The sequence below is a fragment of the Trachemys scripta genome, chromosome 7 (genome assembly GCF_013100865.1).
Source record: "Trachemys scripta elegans isolate TJP31775 chromosome 7, CAS_Tse_1.0, whole genome shotgun sequence".
In the NCBI taxonomy this organism is placed as follows: domain Eukaryota; kingdom Metazoa; phylum Chordata; order Testudines; family Emydidae; genus Trachemys; species Trachemys scripta.
This window is the reverse complement of record NC_048304.1, coordinates 114,978,051-115,000,519: the sequence shown is the minus strand read 5'-3', so window position 1 is coordinate 115,000,519 and position 22,469 is coordinate 114,978,051. Positions and strand designations below refer to the sequence as shown.

The 22,469-nt window shown below is 47.0% G+C and overlaps 1 protein-coding gene across 5 annotated transcripts in view; it reads right to left on the bottom strand.

Annotated features, from left to right (window-relative positions):
• The window catches only part of AFAP1L2 (actin filament associated protein 1 like 2), a 120,359-nt gene that overhangs the window by 14,904 nt on the left and 82,986 nt on the right, over positions 1–22,469 (bottom strand). For 3 of the 5 annotated variants that reach the window (XM_034777914.1, XM_034777911.1, XM_034777913.1), the window contains exons 5-12: positions 19,056–19,146; positions 10,044–10,249; positions 8,512–8,691; positions 6,043–6,132; positions 4,850–4,934; positions 3,188–3,292; positions 2,177–2,388; positions 301–446 (exon numbers count right to left, since the gene is read on the bottom strand). In XM_034777914.1, coding sequence (XP_034633805.1) covers positions 301–446; positions 2,177–2,388; positions 3,188–3,292; positions 4,850–4,934; positions 6,043–6,132; positions 8,512–8,691; positions 10,044–10,249; positions 19,056–19,146 — 1,115 coding nt within the window. Of the gene's footprint in view, positions 1–300; positions 447–2,176; positions 2,389–3,187; positions 3,293–4,849; positions 4,935–6,042; positions 6,133–8,511; positions 8,692–10,043; positions 10,250–12,217; positions 12,302–19,055; positions 19,147–22,469 lie in introns of all 5 variants that reach the window. The other 2 variants (XM_034777915.1, XM_034777912.1) reach the window with 2 other exon arrangements.

Below are 22,469 nucleotides of genomic sequence, written 5' to 3'. Positions count from 1 at the left end.
GTGGCTGGGAGGGAGGAGGGGGAATGCGGGGCGCTCAGGGGAGGGGGCGGAGTTAGGGCGGGGACTTGGGGGGAGGGGCGGGAAGGGGCAGAGTTGGGGCGGGGCCGGGAATGGGGCGGGGCCGGGTCCTATGGAGTGTCCTCTTTTTTTATTTTTTAAATATGGAAACCCTAGTCACACAGCCACCCACCAGCTGAGGGCCGGACTCCATTCTCCGACCTGGTACCCCTCACCAGCTACAGAGCTGCCTAGAAGATCAAAGAATTTTTCAAAGTCAAAAGTGCTGCCACTGTGACTTACAAGAATGAATTCTTTGCAGCACTCACGATGCAGGAAATCCTGTCAGCATCAACATAATCATAGGTGAATTCTTCTGGGTCTGTTTTCGAGCCTGACTCTGATAAGAGAAGGCCCAGCCAATGGCCCATTTCCTCAGACGACTTGGCCTACAACAGAGCCAAAGAAACAGATTTTTATGGCTGTAACAGCAGTTTCCAAGATGCTTAATATGCTTTAGCTGGGAAGGTAAATTGCAGATTTATTGGGGTCTGTTAGGATAAATAAACTGCAATGCTTTGAAATTAAGCAAATTGACATGGGATTAAGGTCCCACATGTAGACTTTATAGTTAAATTTATATTTTAAACTAGAGTATTTCTAAAAGCAATTCCTCATTTACCTCCCTGCCAAGACCAGGGCTCTGAGTTTTCCCTGTTACAGTGGAGGAGATCTCAGCGGCCTATAGCCTCACCCCTGCTGGAGTCTTTCAGGCAATCCAATTTTGCAGAGGAAAGACTGAATTTTCATTCTTTGACCAGTAGAGGGCAGTGATAAGACTTTCAAGATTGCTAGTATTAGGAGACCTGCGCATAACTTGAATAATGAAATCTGCAGGGTCTCTGAACAGGACAAGTTTCAAAAGAACTCGGGCTGATTTATGGGTCCGAATCAAAACCCTGTGTCCAAACATCCACTGACCACTTTCTGAGTGCCTGGGAGGGAGGTTTGAAATCTGAACCCCAATCCAGATCAGGCTTTGGAATAAGACCCATGTCTTTGTAATGAGACGCACTGAAACCCTCGATGTTCACCAACAGCTTGAGCCACAGTTCATTGTTTGGAGTGTTCTCAGTCCAGATAGGAATTCTGTGACTTGAGACCATCTCCTGTGGAACTCCTGGTTTCAGATGGCGTCCACCTGAAACACTGCAGTGTCAGCATGCTGTCTTGTAAGTTCAGACAGCAGCAGACCTCCCCGAGCGTTCAATCTGAGCGTTGCTGCTTGAACCCCAATATTTCAAAGAAACAAAGCAAAACTTGGGGGGGGGGCAGAGAACTCATGTCAATCGAAACTGGATAAAGTTTGCGCAGATCCCTGTTAAAAGTCAACAGGTCTCATATAGCCCTAAAATTAAGCAGATTTTTGTTAAATCAGGCAAAATGTGGAATCTATATTTTGGACTCAATTCTTCCTCCATCTCCCATCCCAGTAAAATTAATGCAACCTGGAAACCAGCCAGTCAGCTTGGACTTTGGCTATGACACTCTGATGAAGTTTAGTTTCCCCCATTTCCAAACTGCTGTTATCTTTTCAAACACCTCTTCAGCTTTTACATCTGCCAGCAGACATATTGTCTGTGATTTACTGGGCACCTCAGACATACAACGGTCGGTCAGCTAAACAAAACACCTTCGGACCTGGTGGCAGTCATTTCAAGCCTGTTGTTTAGCTATAAATATTCCACCCACTGGAAAACACAGGAAATTGCTCACATTGTCCTCCTCCTACTCTAATCATATTGATGTCAGAGGAAACTAAGATTAGAGATAAACAGTCCAGGATACAGGCAAGTGAAAGTAGCAGATCTGAGTAGATTCACTTGTGCTTTCTGGGCCAGAATCTAACGGGTGTAAGTGAATGGCAAGTCAACGGAGTTGCACCAATTTATGCCAGCTGAGATCCTGGCCTTTTAAGATTAGTGTTCTTCATAATATGAAGGTCTCTGTTTCCAGTTACCAGCAGTCCTGGAGACTTAACATTTTATCTGCGGCTAAAGAGAGGTACTTCTGAGAATGTTACTCAGCTGAGTTCATCCCGCAGGGCAGTAGGAATTTTTATGGCCACCTTAGCGGATATATCCCGATAATTTCCTATGAGAAACATAGACCGCCATACCTCTAATTTGGCTAGTTCTTCCCCACTGTGCAGAATACGGAAAGAATAGAGATGGTCAGGGGTGGGGTCTGGAATAATTTCACAGCCCGCCAGACTCAGAGGTTGCTGTGCAGATTTACTTCTATTCTTGTCCTGGTAGAAATGGAGGTGACCATTTTTGATGTGACACCAACGGGATCTCCACTGGCTGTTCACTAGTATGTTCAGGTAACCTGCAAGCAAGCACATGCTGGCTTAGTAACATCTTCTACCACATTGGGACCTGGGTTTGGGAATCACACGCACATTTGAAGCCTCCATTGGGCCAGTATATCAACAGAGACACGTCTGGTTGCTGGTTTAAAAGGCGAGGGCTCGCTACACATAGGTTAACTGTAAAGGTTTGGAGCCAAATTTTGCTGTGACATGGGTGGAAAACTGGTCACACTTTTACCTTCAGAATTCAGGTTAGGTTCAGAGTGGCAAACAAACTGTGGATGCTTAGGGTGCAGCGCTTCAGCGTAGACACTCACTACAGCGACAGGACGGGTTCTCCTGTTGCCGTAGTTAATATACCTCCCCGAGAAGTGGTAGCTAGGTCAACAGAAGAATTATTCCATCAACCTGGCACTGTCTACAGCAGAGTAGGTCAGCTAAGCACGTTACTCGGGGGCTGTAGATTTTTTCACACCCAAGAGACATAGCTATGCCGATGTAAGCTTTCCGTGTAGACCTGCCCTTAGTCAAAGCTTATGCAAAACTATGGAGCCCTGTTCACCCAAAGCTTTAAATCCCACACCAACCTCTCCCTGTTGAGCGTTCAGGAACCCTATGTCTTATGTTGCTTTCTGGGGACGGAAGCACAGAGGCCTTCTACGTCTATCTCTGATGTTTCCAGGGGCTGATGGCTGACTGACAACTCATCCTTCATGCTGCTACCTGCTCTTGTGAGCACAATTCTCTTTAGGGTGCTAGGCTGAAAATACAAAATTGTGGGGTCTGTTTCATGGTAACATCCTTCCGGACGCTTACTGGAAGTTTCTAGTGTCCTCTCTGGACTCTCCAATGAGCTGGATTTTTTTCTCCCAAGGTTCATCAGGTTGCTCAGTTTAAGGCCAGTTGTACCCTTCTTCTTGACTAACACAAACAGAGAGAAATGTACAGTATGTAAGTCATGCCGTTGGAGCCACACACACAAACCATGTTACCTGTTGTTAAAGCGACACACAAGATTCTCGTTCCAAACTAGTGGTGGGCACATTTTTTAAAGTCTAGAATGCTTAGCCGAAAATGAGTCAATAGTAAATAAAGCCATCACTTACTCTAGGTCCTCCCCATAAACAACACAGGCTGTGCATACCAACAGGTACCCTAATTTGTACACAACATGCAGGATGTGCTCTAAGGCCCCCATTACCGTAGCATCTGAGCTCCTCACAATCTTTCTTTTTTAATGAATTTATCCTCAACACCCCTGTGAGGCAGGGCTCAGCTATAAAACTCCAAGGCCCAGGGAGACTAAGGGCCAGATTTTTCAAGGTATTTCAATGCCTAAAGCTGCCGATAGGCACCAAGCGAGGTTTTCAAAAGCACCTAGGTGCCTGAATCCCATTAACTGCAATGGGAGTTAGGAGTTTTTGAAAATCCCCTAGGTACCTAACTGCCTCTTGAGGCACTTATACACCATGGGAAGTCTGGCAGAGCTGGACCCAGATCTCGAGTCCCAGACTAACATCCTTTTTATTGGTATAACTGCAGCGCTAGGAGCTCCACTCACAGGCCAGGACCCCACTGTCAGGGATACAATTTTGTCCCAGTAAAAGTCCCTCTCCCCAGTGCAGAGCTCCCAGAAGGGAAGGGCTGGTCTATGTTCCCTTCACCCCCCCAGGTCCTTTGTGGCTATAGTTCCTGTTCTCTGCCTTCTTTTCCCCTCCATCCTGCTTCCCTCCATCCTGCTCCCCTCTGACCCTGGCTCACCCAATCTCTGACCACCCCTCACCTCCAGCTCACCCAATCTCCAACCCCCTTCTCTCCCAGTCCCCCCGACCCTCTCTCCCCAGCCCGTCACTGTAGGAGTGGTCAGGACGGATGCAGCAGTGGTGACCACCATGACAGAATCGTATCCCAATCCATTGTGCTAGGGGCTGTACACTGCTAGCCCTAAACACTTGACCATCCTTCCTTTCCACCTGTCCCTGAAAAAAATGGAAGTTAACATGTCTACAGCTTTCACCCGCCATCACATCAGTTTGGGGTTTGCTGCGAGTGCAATGGGCGGGCCTGGTGATCTGGAATAAACTCATCCTTCTCCCCAGTGCAGGGGGTGAACCTGCTCTCCGATCACTTGGAGGCAAATTAGTTCCCCCTGCCCCACCCGGAAAGCAGATTGAGGGCATTAGATAATCAGGCTGGTGGGCTAAAGAGCCAATTAGCCCATCAGGATAAAGAGACACAGGAAGGAAGTGCTCGATGGGGTGGGCTTGGGCTCACAAAGGCCTCAGGGAAGGGAGGGCTCTGCTGCTCTCAGGTCCTGAGGAGAGGTCTGAAAGCACAGAGGGTATCGTAAATAGACTGTTGCATGGTGGTGGTGGTGGTGGTGGTGAAGGGAACTCAAATACGTGGTCCTGTGAGTCTGAGAGGTAAGAAGACAGAGCAAAGGGGTGTCCTGTTACACCAGACATTGGTTTCTTTTACCATCTTTTGTTTCAATGGATTCCGGGTGGCCGTCTGTGCTGCTCCCGCTCTCTGATGCCACAGAATGCCTCTCAGACAAGTCCGCCTGTCAACGAGGACCAGACGTGAGCGCCAAGGCAATACATTAACAACACCAAGCATTGGCTAAGAATGTCTTTGTTGACCAAAAAAAAAAAAAAATCCATGGGCTGGGTCTCTATGCTGGTCAAGGGAAATTTGGGGAAAGTATTGAAATAATTATGGGAACAAAGTGTGGGCATCGCAGAAGGAAGCATGAAAAGTCACACGTGTCCTATGTCGCAACCCGGGCACATTTGCAAACCCAGGTCTCTAAATGTGTGGGCCCCTACCTTGGCTGGTTTGGAGCTGTGTAGCTCGGTTGAAATCACTGGAGCTAGGTGAGGATCTAGCCTATATTGTGTACTTTGGAGGCCCATCCACTCCTGTCAGGCATTTAGTTAGGGTCCTTTCCCCTTTAAATTGTAGGCCAAGCCTTTTTAATTTTTTTTTTTAATAAATATTTTCCTAAAAGTAAAATGGGATCCATTGCCACCTCTTTTTTTCCATCTATCTGTCCATGCTGTGTCCCTCACCATGGTATCTGGGCACCTACTTGGGTTTATTGTGCTACTGTGATGGTCTAATACTGGAGAATCTCCAGGTCCCCAGCTCTCAGATAGACACCTTTGTGCTGCTCTGGGGCTGTTTCTTAAGACTCCCAACATTTATTTGTATTGGAGATCATCCCAGGCTTCAACGTTTGAATCTGGATCTGAAATTATCCAAACTTTTGGAGAGTTTGGATGTAGGCAAATCATTATACTAGGGTCAGGGTAGGAACGTAGCTCCTGCCACGCTAGGTCAGACCAGTGGTCCGTTCCGTCCACTAACAGGTTTCCACCAGACACGTCAGTGGAAGGAGCAAGAAACTCGGCAAATGGCAGTTCAGGAATAATAGAGGTTAGTTTATGCCCTCTATGTATGTCAAGGAAAATTAATATTGCTCCAATAATGCTTCTTTCAGCAGTAAAGTGTGGTTGCATTCGTATCAGTCTCAGTCTCCTTCCTGCCCAGATAAAGTTACTGCACTGGTGTAAACTCTGCATGTTTTTTGTTAAAGGAGTCGGCTGTAAAAGAAGGATTTAAAGCATTTTACACATTGAATATCACCTTGCTAAAGATACAAGCTGTACCTTGAGGTAACTAAGACGGTGGGAGTCTGGAACATATTGATTTCCTTCACCCACTCCTTCAGACTGAAGGCCACTGGTCTCTTGGATTACCTGCACAGAGAACAAAGCAGCAAGCTAAAAGACTTGTTAAATTACCAATACTCATCATCTTCAGAGGTATGCAGAACATAGGCAGCAAAACTCAACATCATGCCAAAATTCACCTACTGTTAAAAACCTGAACCTTACACCGGCTTTGTCAAAGGGATCATGAATGCAGGCTCCGTAACCAACAAAACCGGAACGCACGGTGAACAAAACCTGGGACCCATTGCAAGCAAAACCAGAATTAGGGTTTGATGTCAAACCCCTGCCCTGCTCATGTAGGGTGCAGACATGAATGTAGGTGGAGCAAGCCATTCAGACAGAATTTCTCTTTGAGGTTTTGGGTTCATGTGGACTGTAAACGGAAAACAAAATTCAGAGGATGCTAGGCACTAGGAGCAAAATAAGATGACACAATTTGCATAAAACCCTGGGAACTGAAATCACTAAAGCCAGGTCTTCAGTTGGTGTATATCAGGTAACTCTTCATAATTTATTTCAATGTGGTGACACCAGCTAAGGACCTGGCCCATAAAAATCAAATGAACAAAAATTCTAAGGGCCAAATCCTGCCTTGACTTGACATGTTGCGACCCGAGTGACTTCAATGGGGCTGCACTGAGTTTAAGTCAGGGCAAAACTTGGCCCTCTGTATCAGTCCAGTGGGTGTGTTGAAGGCTGCGAGTGAACAGAGCTCTTCTGCCTGCTTTGAATTAATCGCTGATCTTTGTAAAGGTTCATTGTTCTGCTGCAGTTTCCATGAACAGCCATGTTTCCTGTACAGTCCTTAGCTATTCTGTGTTTGGGACTTTCTCCAGAAAGCGTTCCCACGCATTGTTACAGAGAGCGGCATTAAGCGTTCTTCTGTCTCTGCAGCATTTCCCATTAAACATCAATTAGACTGAAGCTGGGAGTTCAATGCTCTCTTGCTGAAAGCCCTTCTTTATTCTGGCTGGAAAGGTTGGGCTGGGGAGGTCCTCTCCATTCTCCGACATACAGAAGGTGGCCAGGGTTTGCCGGGAGCATGCTTGCCCTGGACATGAAAACGAAGCGGCGCATGTGTCTATGTGCTTGCAGCTGTGAATGAGGCCAGTGTATGTCGGAAGAACAGCGGAATGGAGTACGGCCTCCAAGCAGAGCCACCGTAACGTCTATGGGAGTTGTACAGCTAAGTTCCAGTGCAATGCATGAATCCCTATGAATATAGTAAAGGTATGTAGCCTTGTACCCAAACTCTTTGCTCTTGTCCCCTGACACTCACTCTCTGTCTCTCTCCGTCTCTTTCTAACCCCCTCTTTCTGCTCTACTAACACCCCCCCCCCAGTCTCCAACAACTTCAACAACCCTAAAGGATCATTTTAGACGCTTCCTTCCCTGGCAATGTATCCTCCCCTCCCTTCCCTTAAATTCAGACCATAGTGCAGGGAGCTAGAGCTTTCACTGCTGATCTGATATGGCCGGCCCCGCATGCCTGACATCTCAGCATGCACAATCTTCCAGCAGAACTGCTGAGCCTTGAGAGCATGGAGACGTGTGAAGAGCCCAGCATGGAGAACCCAGGGGAGGAGATGGAGAGGTTCCCTGCCAGCAAAAATGATTCCAGAAGGGTGAATGGAAGAGACAGCCATTTCACCTCAATGAATCCGAGGACCTTCTGTATTCTTTTACCTTCTTCATTGCGAGAAAACTGCAAGGAATAACTTATTCACCACGTTTCTCAGTCAGGGCAGAGCACGAGGGAGTGCCAAGAAGGCAGGCGCAAGATACAAGCAGGGCCAGATTAATCCCATCATTGGGGCAACCATACACTTCTCTCAGCCGGGTGTGAGAGGCGGTCTCAGGGGAAAGCGAGGAGGGCGTATTGCAATGCCACCCGCTCAGATTACGCCAGCCACCCTCTCCCATCATGATGGAAGGCTGGCTGGGCCAAACTTGAATGGGGCTGCAACCCCAGGTGCCAGGTGGCAATGCCCACAGCGGGAAACTGGGCTCAGCCCCCTGGTAGAGGAGCTGCTCTTGCAGGGTGGTGCTCTCCAAACACCACCATGGGGTCTGGATTAGGGTTGCAGTGCCAGGCCAGAGGGCGTTGCTGTGGGTGGTCTGTGCCCCTTCAGCTGGGCAAAGGGGAGGCGGCGAAGGATCCTGGCCTATGATTTTGGCCTCTCAACACCAATTTGGGCCCTAGCCATGTGCCTAATTTGCCTCCAAGTTAATCCAGCCCTGGGTACAGGAGTGCGAGCCCAGAGGGAGTTACCACAGGGGCACAGCGGAATGAACAGCCCCCCTTTTCCACTGGTACAGCTAATCTGACATTGTAACCTAAGAGCCCGTGTCTTTTGTTACATGATCGCACCATGGTGGGCAAAGTGACACAGCTCCACTCACTCTGAGCCACTGCTCGGCCTGGTCCTTGCTCTGCAAGCCCAGCACAATCACATCTGAGGTCATCGGAATGATCTTCAGCTTGTGTTCTTTCTTCTTCACTTGCTTTTCCTTGTGTATGACACTGCAGCCCAGCAAGTTCACATCAAGCTGAGGGGTGTGGTCCTTGGAGCTCTTGTAGCACTGAGAGCAGAAGGAGAGAAGTAAAGTAAGAGATTAGAAGCATGTAAACTCAACATAACCCACTTCCTAACATCAGCACAAGTGGAGCACCGTGCACATCTGCAATAGCTGCAGAGAACACAAAGAAGGCCCAACTCAGTTACAGCTGCAGCATCCAGATGTTTTACACACACACACACACACACACACACACACACACACACACACACACACGCATCATCTTTCATACAAACTGTATCTCAAGAGATTTTACAGGGTCTAACCAAACATGTTATGAGTAAAATAACAGCCATGGGAGGTTGCTGTCAGAGGAGTCAGGATTAGAACAAAGGAGTCCCTGACTTGCTTACAAACCACTAGGCCATGTGTAAAATTTTCTAAAGGGCTGACATGCCTTCAGCACCTAAGTCCCATTTTCAAAAGAGACTTAGACACCTAGGGAGGCAGATTTTTAAAAGTGTTTAGGGGCCTACAGATGCACCTAGTGGGATTTTTAAAATTCTTCAGTGAGTTGGGTGTCTAACTCCGACTGAGTTTAAATAGGACTTGGTCACCTACCTGCTTATGCACTTCTGAAAATCCCACTAGGCACCTACCTGCTTATGCACGTCTGAAAATCCCACTAGGCACCTATCTGCTTCTTTAGGCACTTAAATTCCTTTGTAAATCTGTCCCTAAATGCCATTGGTTTTCCATGTGATGTAAGCTTCTAAGTGCCTAATTCACTTTTGAAAATGGGATTTAGGCACTTTTGAAAAAATGGGGAACAGATATTTGATAATGGGCTCTTCCACCTAGCCTCCAGAAGTATAACATGAGCCAAGGGCTGAAAGTTGAAGCTAGACAAATTCAGACTGGAAAGAAGGTGTAAATTTTTAACAGTGATGGTAATTAACCATTGGAACAATTTATCAAGAGTCATGGTGGATTCTCCATCACTGGCAATTTTTAGAACAAGACTGGGTGTTTTCCTGAAAGCTCTGCTCTGGGAATTATTTTGGGGAAGTTCTATGGCCTGTGCTATACATCGGGTTAGACTAGATGATCATTGTGGTCCCTTGGCTTTGGAATCGATGAACATTTTACCCCACATCGTTTTCTAGAACAACTAACAGCAATACTGCTTTACCTGCTCTTTGGCTTGTGGTATCACCTGCCTGTATTCTATTGGTTATGTTACTGAGTGGAAATCTTTGGGGAATTCCACGTGGAGGCTAAGTGGATATTTCTTAAAGCATCTGAATTAAAATAAGACTCTTTGCCATATGGGAATTGAGAAGCCATTTCCCACTCCCAGTCTGAGAAAATAGGTTATTTGGGGGGTGAGGGAGGAAATGCAAATGTTTGCATACCAGCAATCTAGTGTCCTTAATGACACACAGCTGTTTGGCCCACTGTCCCAGCCATTTCTTCCTCCAGAGAAAAGCACAGATGCGGGCATCTTTCATCAGCTCAATGGTGGCTTCAGTGGATGGCCATTGGTGGGTTGCTGACTTCCCTTTGCTGCTCTCTTCTTCATCATAGGATTCGTATGAGCTGCTGACTGCTTCTCCGTCTTCTGTAAAAAAGGCAAAGCTGGTCACCAAGTGTATTTCTGGGTGGTAATTCCAGTTTGTTTCATACATCCTCACATCAGGCAAGTGAGAGCGTCCTCACAGCATGCCACAGTCACAAGCAGCTCAGAGGCTCTGCCCCAGGGCTTTTCTCTGTTGAAGATTTCCTAGGGCCATTTTCTTAGTGAATTTGATCTCCCAGCATCCGTTTTTCCCTTCTAGCCCAAACTGTTGCTTTGATGTTTTGCACCCGAGATTCTCTCTTTGCAAATACTCAAAGGAGTCTACAATTTAAGAGCTTTCCTCAGATGCGCTAGCAGATGTTGGTTGTATTTTTCCAATTATATATTTGATATACCCAACTAGAAGCCAAAATTTCCAAACCTGCAATGTGATTGCAAGCTATGTCCAGTTCCGTCCAAGTCAGCCCCTGCCTCCTTTATGTAAAAACGAACTCTGCAAGGCCATGCAACAAGCAATGATTCATTGTATGTTATTCTATGGTTCCCTTTCTGGGCCAACGGCTAAATCGACTCAACCTGGAATGTATGGCAAACATACATCTGAGCATTGGCACCAGTGAAGCGATGTTGAGTGGTGGCAGTAAGAATTAGTAATAAACTACAGCCTTAAATAATAGCGATTGTTTTTATGTTCAATCAAGAACAGTATGTAACTGTCCATTACATTCTTAATAAGGAATGGGATTTCAAGAACGCTCAACGTTGGCTTAACTCTGTTCCCACTGAAGTCAAGAGGAATGTTACCATTCAAATGAGAGCAGAGGCCAATGCTAACCACGTTTGAAAATTACACCCACGATGTATAGTGCTACCCAGCTCTGATGTACATAGGTCATGAAGGTTTTCAGAAGGTGAAGATGGCTGGTCATTGGTGCAGAGTCCATTGAAGTCAATAGAAAGACTCCCTAGCAACTTCCATGAGATTTGCAACAAGACCTAGGTGTTCATGATACAGATGTAATCTGCCAGCCACCCATTATTATTAGTGGGGTTCACATAGATCTATCAGAGGCGTACCCCAAGATTTGTGCACCTCGTGTTTAATTCGTGCATGTTCATCCCTACTGAACAGAATTAAGATACTGATCTCATTATGCTGCTCTGATCAAGACTTAGTCAAATGTCCACTCAAGTGTAGGGTTACCTTAACATTGTAGACATTTTTGAGAGGAAAACAGAGAAAATAGTTAAAACACTTTACTGTGATTCCTTGAAGCATTATCCAGGAAGGTAGGTGTATTCATTTTTAAAATAAAAATAACTTTCAGAAGCCACAGCAATGTTACAATATTGCTCCCAAAATCTCTCCCAATTAAGTGTTATATGTAGCTCCAACAGGTGATTAGTGCAAAGCAACACTAATTAAGCTAATGTCTCAAAAGGAGACCATCCACTTCAAAATTCACTGAATGTTCCATGGGTATCGTGTTAATGGCCCACCATTAACCGATCAGGTAATTCAGCTTTCAAAAGCCGACGACTGTATTATTTCCTGCAGACAGGCCACTCTACAGCTTACCTCCTAGAAGACTTTGGAACAGATCCTCAGCTATTGTAAATTGGCATGGCTCCACTTCCAGAGGACTATGCCTATTTTACACCAGCTAATGATCAGCCCCTTCACTGGTTGCAACATCTTCATCTATAAAAAGCAGCGCCATTCAGATGTACTCTGATAAAAACTCCTTCTATATGGGATGAACCATTGATTGGCAAAAAGTGATTGCGAACTTCTGAACATCTCCCCCACCCCTACCCCGCTCTCCTGAATGGAAATGCATCCATCCGGGATGACAATGTGCCAAATGGTGGTGGTGATCCATCCATGCTTGTAAGGGAGGAATGCCGGTGGTAACAAAATGGATAGTTTGGGCAGGTGATCCTCTCTGCTACAATGACAATAAATAGAAAGACAATGCCAGAAATTCAGGCTTTGAAAACATGCCGTACCCATGGTTATTGTGGCATAAATTACTCCCTCGGTAACCTGCAACCCTGTCCTGGCTCCAGTAGCAGCAAGCCTACCAAGAATACCTGCATAGTCACAAGCAAAGAGAGAGAGAGAGCCCCCACATTTTACATTGGTTCCCCTTGAACGAGGCAATTCCTTTTAAAATAACCATCAACATTAAAATCAACTGGTGCAGATGAAATATTTCAGTCTGAATTATTATTAATTAGGCAGCCACATTGTCACTCATATTCCCATTCTGTTTCGTATCGTGCCACTCGGTTACGCAAATGCAGCGCCGGGGTAGACTGATAAGGATGGAATCCATCTCAGCACTGACTCGAAGCAAAAAGGGATCCTAGTAATTAATGCAAATGTAACGAAGGGCAATGGCGTTCTTAGATTATGTGCAAAAATACTGCAGATGAAGGAACGGCCACGAGACCTAACAAGCCTGTCTTTATTAGGTTCATTCTAATTTATTCATCCACCATTTGTTACACTGTCTTTCAGTCCCACCTCTGATGCCACATGACTTGCTTATCTCCTCAGCCCATCTGGAGGATTTGCTTTGATGTCTCTTCTTGGCAACATATTTGCTAATTTTATTAGTGCTACTAGTCTTGTTTTATTTTATACATCCATTTGCTTGGAGATACAAGACATAAATTCAAAAACTCAGTAACAAGAGACAAACAGCGGCTCCCCAGTTACCTGCATCTTCACCACTCCGCTAGGAAAGGATGCCTTTCTATAGCATCTTTGCCCCAGGATCTCAAAGCACGTTCCATCACCCCATATGAGAGAGATAAGTAACATTATCCCCACTTTACAGATGGAGAAACTGGGGGACAGAGAGTCCAGTCTTGCACCCGTTGAAGTCAACAGCAAAACTCCAACCCCAGAGGATGCAGGACCAAGCCTAGGGAGATTTAAAGACAGAGCTAGGATTTGAACTCAGGTCTCTTTACTCAAGCCTTGTGCTGTGGCCATTAGACAACAAACTCTCTCTTTCCCCTTCTACTATAGCTCCTCTTCAGCCACTTAATTACATTTCTTCCTAACGTCATAATTTCATTACAGATCTCCCATCCAGATTTTCATTCCCCTAAAGTAGCAGCCTGAACTGTGAACTGGTCAGAGAGTGATTTTCACTAGGACCATGGAGATTCTTGGCCAATTCTTAAGCTTTTTCCTTCCCATATAACCCCCCTGCAAAGGCGTCTGTGCATAACCACCTGCAAAGTGCCTTATTTATGTCTGGGGCAGAGACCAGCTGAGGAGCCCTGTGGTTCAGCAGTTAAGATGTGGGTAACAATACTGTCTACTCTGACATTCAGGATTTGTCCCATCCCAGTTCACTTTATGGGCCTGATTCTCCTCTCACAGAATTTTATACAGGTGCAACTTCATTAAAAGTATAGGATATCAGATGTAACTCCATTAGCTACCCGTGATCTCCCCCAGCATAAATGACAAGAGGAGGTGGGCCTATGAAGAAAAGGGATTCATTTAACAAAGAAGCCTTAAAACACAGTCCAGGTCAGCAACCAGACAAAATAGGGTTCTCATCTCATACTGTAATCTGTTTCCACTTCGGACTTCGCAACTGTCACTGTGCTATGCACGGTGGCCGTAGAGGGAACAGAATTCAGATCCTTCCCCTAGCACTGAGCTAACAGAGAATCTCCGCCACCTGTTTGCACTACAGAGCCTGTAGCACAGTTGAACAGTTCTGATTCCATCCAGCAGAGGGCAGTGGTGTACACCACCAAGTTCATTAGCATTTTACTGTCCAAGGATGCAGCGACCAGTTTGCAGGTAAAGATTTGGCCTCACCAGAGCCCTCACATTTCAAATTGTCTTTCCTGACTAACAAAGCTAACATCTGAACTAGAAGAGTATCCAAAGAGCAGCTGATGCCTAGGAGAACACTAACACCTAACAATGACGCACTACACTCTCCAACCAAGGATCTCTCAAGGACAGATCACCTTTACTCATGTTGAATAGCACCTTATTCCACAAGGGGCCCCTATCAGATTTCAGACCCACAGTCAATGGAGCCATCTGAGGAGTAAGGGCTACTCAACATAAGGAGATCAGAACATGTCCCATTGTTCTTCACGGGTGAGCCTCAACCAGGGCTGGCTCCAGGCACCAGCTGAGCAAGCTGGTGCTTGGGGAGGCAGACTATTGGAGGTGGCATTCTGCCCAATTCTAGGGTGGCACGGCTGCTTTTTTGTTTGTTTTTGTTCTTGTTCCGCTCTGGCCGCCCTGTAGGGGGTGGCGGCGTGGAGAACCAGAGCGCCCTGCAGGGCAGTCCTCTTCCTTCCCTCCCTGCCGACCGGAGCAGAGCCCTCACGGCAGGCAGCAGGAGGCAGGAGGCAGCGCAGCGGGAGGGGCCGCGTGGCAGCGCCCCTGCTGTAGCCCTGGCCGCCCCCTTCTCTCTCTCTCCCGCCCACTCCCTTCCCCTCCAATCCCCGCCAGCCGGTCCCCCTGCACCTGTGCTCCGGCTGGAAATGGAAATTTTTTATGACCTGTTCATAAGCTGACCCTATAATTCAGGGGTCAGCAAACTTTGGCTCCCGGGCCATCAGGATAAGCCGCTGGTGGGCCAAGATGGTTTGTTTACCTCACGTCCGCAGGCACGGAGGTAAACCTAAGTAAACAAATTGTCCCAGCGCGCTAGCTGCTTACCCTGACGGGCCGGGACAGCAACTGGTGGGGAAATTTTTGGCGGGGGAGAAGCTGGGAGTCAGGGAAGTAACCCCTGTGACCACCCTCCACATGACTCCACCCCTAGCCCGGGATCCCCAAACTCTCCCCATCCCATCCCATCCCATCCCATCCCACCTTATGTGGGGAGGGCCAGGGGAGGATGTCTCTGGCCTGGCTGGAGCTGCTCCGGCAGGCTGGGCAGCATGGCCGCGGCCTGCTCGGTGGGCCAGACCAGGCGGCGAGCCGCAGCGTGTTCCAGTGGGCTGGGCCGGGCGGCACAGCCGCAGTGTGCTCTGGCGGGCGGGGCGGCACGGCCACAGCCTGCTCTGGCGGGCAGGGCTGAGTGGAACAGCTGCAGCTGCTTCGGAGGCTCGGGGGAGAGCAGTGTGGCCAGAAGCGGAGAGACTCTGGCCCCACTTCTTTCCTTCTGGCTCTGCTGCCTGTGCTGCCTCTCCTTGCTCCCTCTGTTGGGGGGAGGGGCTGTGTCCCACCTCTCCCTCTCTGTGCCCGTTCATAAGCCGACCCCCTTCTCTGGTGCTTCCCTTTTTTACTAAAAAAATTCGGCTTATGAACGAGTATATACGGTACTTGGCAGTATGATTATATTCATTATGACAGAGAAGGAAACTGGGGCACAGAACAGTTGAGTGGATTGCCCAAAGGGGCATAGCGAGTCAGTAACACACTGGGGACAGATCTCAGGAGTCGTGACTCCTAGTCCCCTGCATCTATGCCGTTCATTGGTCTGTATAACACGTAGCACATTTCTCATTCGTCTAATGATAAACTAACAATAGCAGCCAATAGACAGTGCTCCTGGTAACCAAAATCTTATATTTCTGACACTACCCCAAACCATCTTAGCCTGTTCGCTGTATGCCTCGTGCCTGCATAATCATTCACTAGAAACTTCTCAGGACAAAGGTGCCATCAGTTATTAGAGGCACTCCCCTGCCAGTGCATATTCTGAATTAAATATCCTGCATTGCCAAGCAAAAGAGAGATTTCAGTAGAATTCTTGTTTATTCCCCCCCACAAGGTTTTCTATGCACAAAAATGTTGGTTTTATAAAGCTGTCTGAGTAACATAACCCAGTTTAATTGGCATATATACGAGATAGAACACCTGGCTACATACGAATAAGTTTGGTGCATGTCCCTACATGCTGTGGTTCTCAGCATAATTGGACAATTATATTTTCCTATGTGTATGGCAAAAAATGTAACTATTATCTACTGCAAAGGCAATTGGAAAACACCCCAGTGTGTATGATGCTTTGTGGCCTGAATGAGGCCCCAAAACAAGTTAGAGGCAGCCTTGGGCTGACGGGCTACACACAATTTAAAACAACAGGAAAAGAAACAAGAAAAGGGAGTCATACCTTTTCTTTTTACTTGCTAGCTAATTCCCAACTTTATCCTGTGGGATGAAGTTTACAGCTGCCTTTTTGCTTGGGTAGGGAAAGAATCTGACGTGAAACTGGCAAAAACTGGAGGTTTTTTTATTTGCGGGAGGTGGAGTTGATGGTGAATTTTTTGTCAGCAGAATTCTAATCCTCCGACTCCGAGCACTGGGGAGCGTGACACTGTGGGGCGTCCGTGACTCAGAGGCCCATTTGCGGTTCACTGCTCTTTGTCAGCAACTCATCATGCCTGAAACGCTCATCACAGCTCACGCACTGGTATCAGGATATTTATTTTAAAAGTGACATGTAATATATCGTTTTAAATCTACCACCACGCTGGTTATTAACATCACAGTGAAGTGTTTGTAAAAAACCCAGTAGCTGAAATGATGGATATCGTCTGATATTATGTCCTGGCAAAATAGGTTTCTTCTATATAAAGGGGAAAACAAATATGGTGGCAGATGCCCTGTCCAGGAAAGAGGGCTCTGCCCCGCCGCCTCTGGGTCAGCCAGGGTCCAACCTTCCTACAGCTTTGTAAAGGGGCAGGTGTGACCATAAGCATCCCTGTATTCCCACCCTATCGCAAGAATGTTTGTATAAAATATACATTTTGAGGTATCATTTGAAAACTAATAACTCACTGACCATTCATAGTCTTGCATGATGTATGTGTGCAGCGTGTATTCAGCGTTATGGATATATGTTGGAATTATGACTAAAGTGCGTTTAAACCAGGTATGTCTGGGGCAGTTGGTAAACAGGTCTGCCTTAGACAAAGGAACATGTGTTGGATTCTCTGACCAGTCCAGTCCTCAGGCAAAGACAACAAAGGTCTATTGCTGGTTGTAACCGAGGCTGGTGGAAGCCAGAGTGGGCTATAGACTGGCCGCTGGGGTGACACCTGCTGAACCAGGGCTGTTTAGCTCTTCAGGATATGGCCTGCATGCTTGTAGACTGGTTGTGAGCACCCCAGGCTGTGAGCTACAGCGGCAAAGCATTGTAAAACCCCCAGGGTTGCAGGGCAAGTGGTGACACAACCCCTCCCTCAGTGGTCTGGACTGCACACTGAACCCCAAAACAGTATCTTGCACTGTCTCTGTCAAGGCTGCAACCCCAAGCACTGAAAAAAAAAATCACCTATTTTTCTTTCTAAAAGTGCTTTACCCACCGATCCTTCTGGAGGTAGGATTTTCTCTGCACTCACAGGGCCCAGTAACTACCCCCAAAGTGCTACCCCCAAATCAGGAGTAACAGAGCAGAATTTGGCCCACAGTATTCTAACTGGAGTGGAGCCATTTAGATAAAATGACATCTAGAAGCCAACCAGTCCAGGGTGAGGTTTTGAAAACCCAAACCTGGCTTCCTCATTACAGAGATGGGACAACCCTGAAGGCTTTTATCTGCACCGCCCCAAACTATGGTGATTTGGAGAAAATGGAAACTAATCCGAGCCCCCAGTAGCTAGCTGGATCAGGTCCCATGCTGCCGAGGCAGCGCTGATTTAAACATAGAAAGAGATTGATGCAGATGGGGTGATAACTAGGAGTTAATACTCCAACTCACTCCACTTAACTGCAGCTGATTTCATCATTCATCTTAGCCTCAAACTAATGCCAGGTCTACACTATTCATTTACTGTGATATAATTACGTCACTCAAGGGTGTGAAAAATCCACACCCCTGAGTGACATAGTTATACCAACCCCAACCCTGCATGTGGACAGTGCTGGGTCAGTGGGAGAGCTTCTCCCGCCAACATAACTACTGCCTCTCGCGGAGGTGGGGTAATTAAGCCGACAGGAGAGCTGTAGCTCCCAAAGGCTCCCCATCAGGATCAGGGCCTCCATTGCGCTAGGCACTGTACAAACACCTGGGAAGATACAGTCATCTCTTCGGGATAAGGACTGTCAAAATAAATTAACCCTGCATAATTTCAAGCAACGTCCCCCACTTTGTTTCTTCGTCACAAATTTTAAAGCTCAGGGTTGCACAGCTGGGTCTAGTGCTGCTCACACAATGGTAATGAATTCTGATCCAAATCATCAGCCTTACTTGTTATCCTTCTCTGAATTCCCTGACTCTGGTACCCAAGACTGAAAGAGGGGACGGTCTAGTGATCTAGATCACTGCAGTTTATAAACTGTCACACTTTACATAAAGGGTACATTTATACATAGTTTAAAATGGTTAATACATTTTGAAGAGCTGTTTTAATAAATGCTTCAAGGTTGATATAAAGTCCAATATACCCATAGGGTTCATAGATTTTAAGGCCAGAAGGTGCCATTAAAGCTTCTAGTCTGATCTCCTGTATATCAGAGACCACTGAATCTCATGCAGTTACCCCTGTATTGAGTCCGGCTAAAGCATCTCTTCCAGAAAGACATCCACTCTTGATCTGAAGACTTCAGGAAATGGAGAATCCACCAACACGTATAATATTTTATAGCCATCTATAATACATACTGCTCTTGTCTATAGCAGGCGTATAACATCTACTAGTCATTTATTAATCCTTTATAAACTATGTAAAAATAAATGTAAAACTAGGTATAAAAATGTACCCTTCTTATGACCAGCAAATCCACAGGCATCAAAAAAGAATTGTATGAAAGTAGTTCTGTTTGATTGTTTCCACAAACATTGAGTTCTGCATCTCACGCTAGTGAATGATAGCTATGAAATGCCGAGAACCGGCTCTGACGTACCATTCACAGAGATATCATATGGCTCAGCCTCTTCATAATATGCCTCTGGAGACTCAATCTTGGGGATCGAAGGCAGTTTCGTTTCTGCAATCTGTGAAATGAATGAATAAAACAAGCATATTTTGTAGTAAAGAGCACTCCAAAACTTTGAACAACGCTTTTTGGTAATGCTAAAGTGTGGCCCCACGGAGGGATCTTTTTAGATGTGCAATTCATGACCTCTAAGTAAATGGGTTCAGATTCAAGGAAAGACACATCGGTAAGTGCTAGTATTGAACTGGCTTTCGATATACAGCTCGCTGAATTAGGTTTAAAGGAGTATTGTGATGCTGCACTTGGCAGTTCTTATACAATGTCACAATGTTGTGGTGCTTTAAATAGTCAACGCTTCAATTTTCCTGAAAGCCTCAATTTTGGGGCTATAGGACAGACCCCGGAAAAACTGCAGTCAGCTTGTTCATTCTAACCATGGATCTGATCCTGCTGTACCAGTAAATGGGAGTTTGCCCTTTGGTTGAATGGATTCCTTCCATTAGATCCAGATGGCTGCATATAAGTTATCCATTTCAATTGGGGATGAAGTTGAACACTAAGGAGAATAGTTATGGGGTACCTGAGTGGAGGACAGGGAGAACTATTACCTACCTTTAGCCCAAACAGGCATTTGAAGTCTATTACCCTGTCTCAAATTCCCTAACTGAATGTTCATAGCCCGGGGGTCACACGGCACAAAGTCCCAAGTTAGGAAACACATCAGGCGTCTTTAAAGTCAATATGAGCAAAAATGAAGGAAGTGGATAAACAAAACTAAAGTGAAAGGAGCCTTTGAAAAGAGTCCAAGTGCTGGAAAAACCCTGTTTCATCTGCCAAATCCCTCCCCAAAACACAAGCTGGCAGAGAAAACAGTTCCTTGATCCCTTGGAAAGGCCACCACACGAGCAAGAAGGTGGGTAAAAACCAAACCCATTTACTTCTCAAGCCATTCGTACGACTGCACTTGACTTCACTGAGCTGCAAACTTGAATGCAGTAGCAGGAGGCACTCAGATCCTGCAGTGAGGATTGCAGCATAAAAACCTGCACAAAACAGGGTAGTGGGTGGAGTTACAGCCCACACGAGGGGAGTTTGGGGAAAGGGGGGGCCATGATGCTACCATCCTGTAGCTTAGCCCTGCTCCTCAATTTGTCCAGCACCAAACATTTCCTCTCACATGCCACGCATAATAGAACACAATCCGTATCTGCTGTGTTCATGTAACTCAGCTAAAAACAGCTGAAGGGGAGTTATTTTAGCTAGTGGGAGTGATTCTCTTAGTACCTGGGTTATGATGTGTTCTGGATTGCAAGTGTATGAGCTAGATTCTAGTTGGTACCAGCATAAAACATCAGCTCTGGTGAGGATGCTGGGAGTTCCATCAGGGACCAGCCTGCAATAGCCCTATACATAGGGGCTGAAACCTCACTTGTCCGGAGTAGAGATGCAGCCACTGGCAGGCAATGAGGGGGACACGTCCCCCGCTCCTTACTATCCTGTTGAAGATCCGTACAGCACAGGGCCAGGAATCGTGCATTCACTCCTGGCTGCCCACACAATTGTTTGTCAGGGGAGAGGAGAAGATAATGGGCCAGCACCATCACAATGTGGGCAGGGCCAAGGGGGGAGTGTGTTGATTCAGTGCACCCCCCCCCCCCGCCACACACCAGCCCCTGCCAGCAGAGCTCCTATGGAGCACTAGTGCAAATTACAACTGCACTCCCTCCCCTGGCATCAACCTCAAGGAGAGCAGCGACAGAGGCACCGCCTGCCCTCTGCTGGGAGGAATATCCCCCGGGGCTTGGGCACAAGGAGGCATACCTCAGACCTCTCTGCACCTAGCACACCGGGTAAAGCTATAGCAGGCCAGTGCTGATCTGCCTTTGCATTTTACCCCAGTGGCACAATGGATAATCGTTGTTTATACATTTCAATTATTTGCCTGTTTGATTATACGTCTTCGGCTTTGGGGGCCTAGTTTTTTTGATTATTTTTGAATTCTTTGATTTGAATTTTTAATGTTTAGTATTAAAGAGCAAGAGTCAAGTCAAAATCTCTGGCACCTCTGTCCTCACTAAGGGGCAGATTGAGGTTGGCTCTTTTGCCCAAAGAGCCAAAATTGTTCAATATGAATTTTGACACAGGAGAGCCATGCGTGGCAGACAGGGCCGGCTCTAGGCACCAGCGCTCTAAGCATTTGCTTGGGGCGGCCCTTTCCAAGGGGCGGCACTCCGGCTCCCCCTTTTTTTTTTGCTTGGGGCACAAAAAGCCGGGAGCCGGCCCTGAGTGGAGGTGAGCTGCGGCGGGGGGGGGGCGTGGGCGGGCCGCAGGAAGTATCCCTGGGGGCGGGGGGGGGGAGCAGAGGAACCGCTTCCCCCCCAGCTCACCTCCGCTCCACTGCTGCCTGCTCCCCCAAGCGTGCCGCCGCTCCGCTTCTCCCCCTCCCTCCCAGGCAAGCCTGGGTGGGAGGGGGAGGAGGGGAAATGTGGTGCGCCCAGGGGAGGAGGCGGGGCTGGGGATTTGGGGAAGGGGTTGGAATGGGGCGGGGAAGGGGCAGAGTTGGGGAGTGTGGGAAAATGTTTTTGCTTGGGGTGGCAAAAAACTTGGAGCCGGCCCTGCTCGCAGAGCTGTCCTCAGGCAGCTGAGGACATGGCCCATTGTCTCAAAGCACTTTGGGATCCCTTCAGCGCAATGTATAAATTGGCCAATGTCTCTCAAGGCCTAGGCCATAGTCAGAAGACAGGATACTAGGTGAGATGGACCAATGGTCCGACCCAGTATGGCCGTTCTTACGTTATGTTCTTATATCTGTAGCGCCATTCAGCCAAGGGAGGAATTATTATGTTCTTACATTAACCCACTAACCTAGACTGTTGGCCTACCAGGCTTTGAAGGAGAATATTAACTCTGTAGTATTCCCAATCTAGCCAGTATACAGGGATACAGTCTGGGTTAGTGCTCAGGACAGTGACCTGAGACTCAGGACCTCTGGCTTTGGCTAGCTATCTATGAGCAGATCCATGGTATAACCGCGGGCAAGTCCCTGACCCTTCTTGGTCTCTACCTCTGCAAAATAGGGGTAATTCTTACTTACCTTTGCAAAGTGCTTTAAGGAGAGGCCCTCTCCATATAGAACTGCTAGGCATTATTAGTATGTTTTCCATTCAGTATTTGAGGCCATACGGGGAATGTTTTACCAACGTTTTCCTACAATATTTAAATATTTAAGAACTTCAACTAAAGCATTCAATTAGAAAAATAAACACTCAATAGTTTTACTGGGTGCACTTCCTCAACCAGGGACTAGTGCTATCATTGAAGCTGTGGCAGACTGGCGCTTGCAGCCAGCTGCCATTGTATGTGGCAGAGAATTTAAAGTGA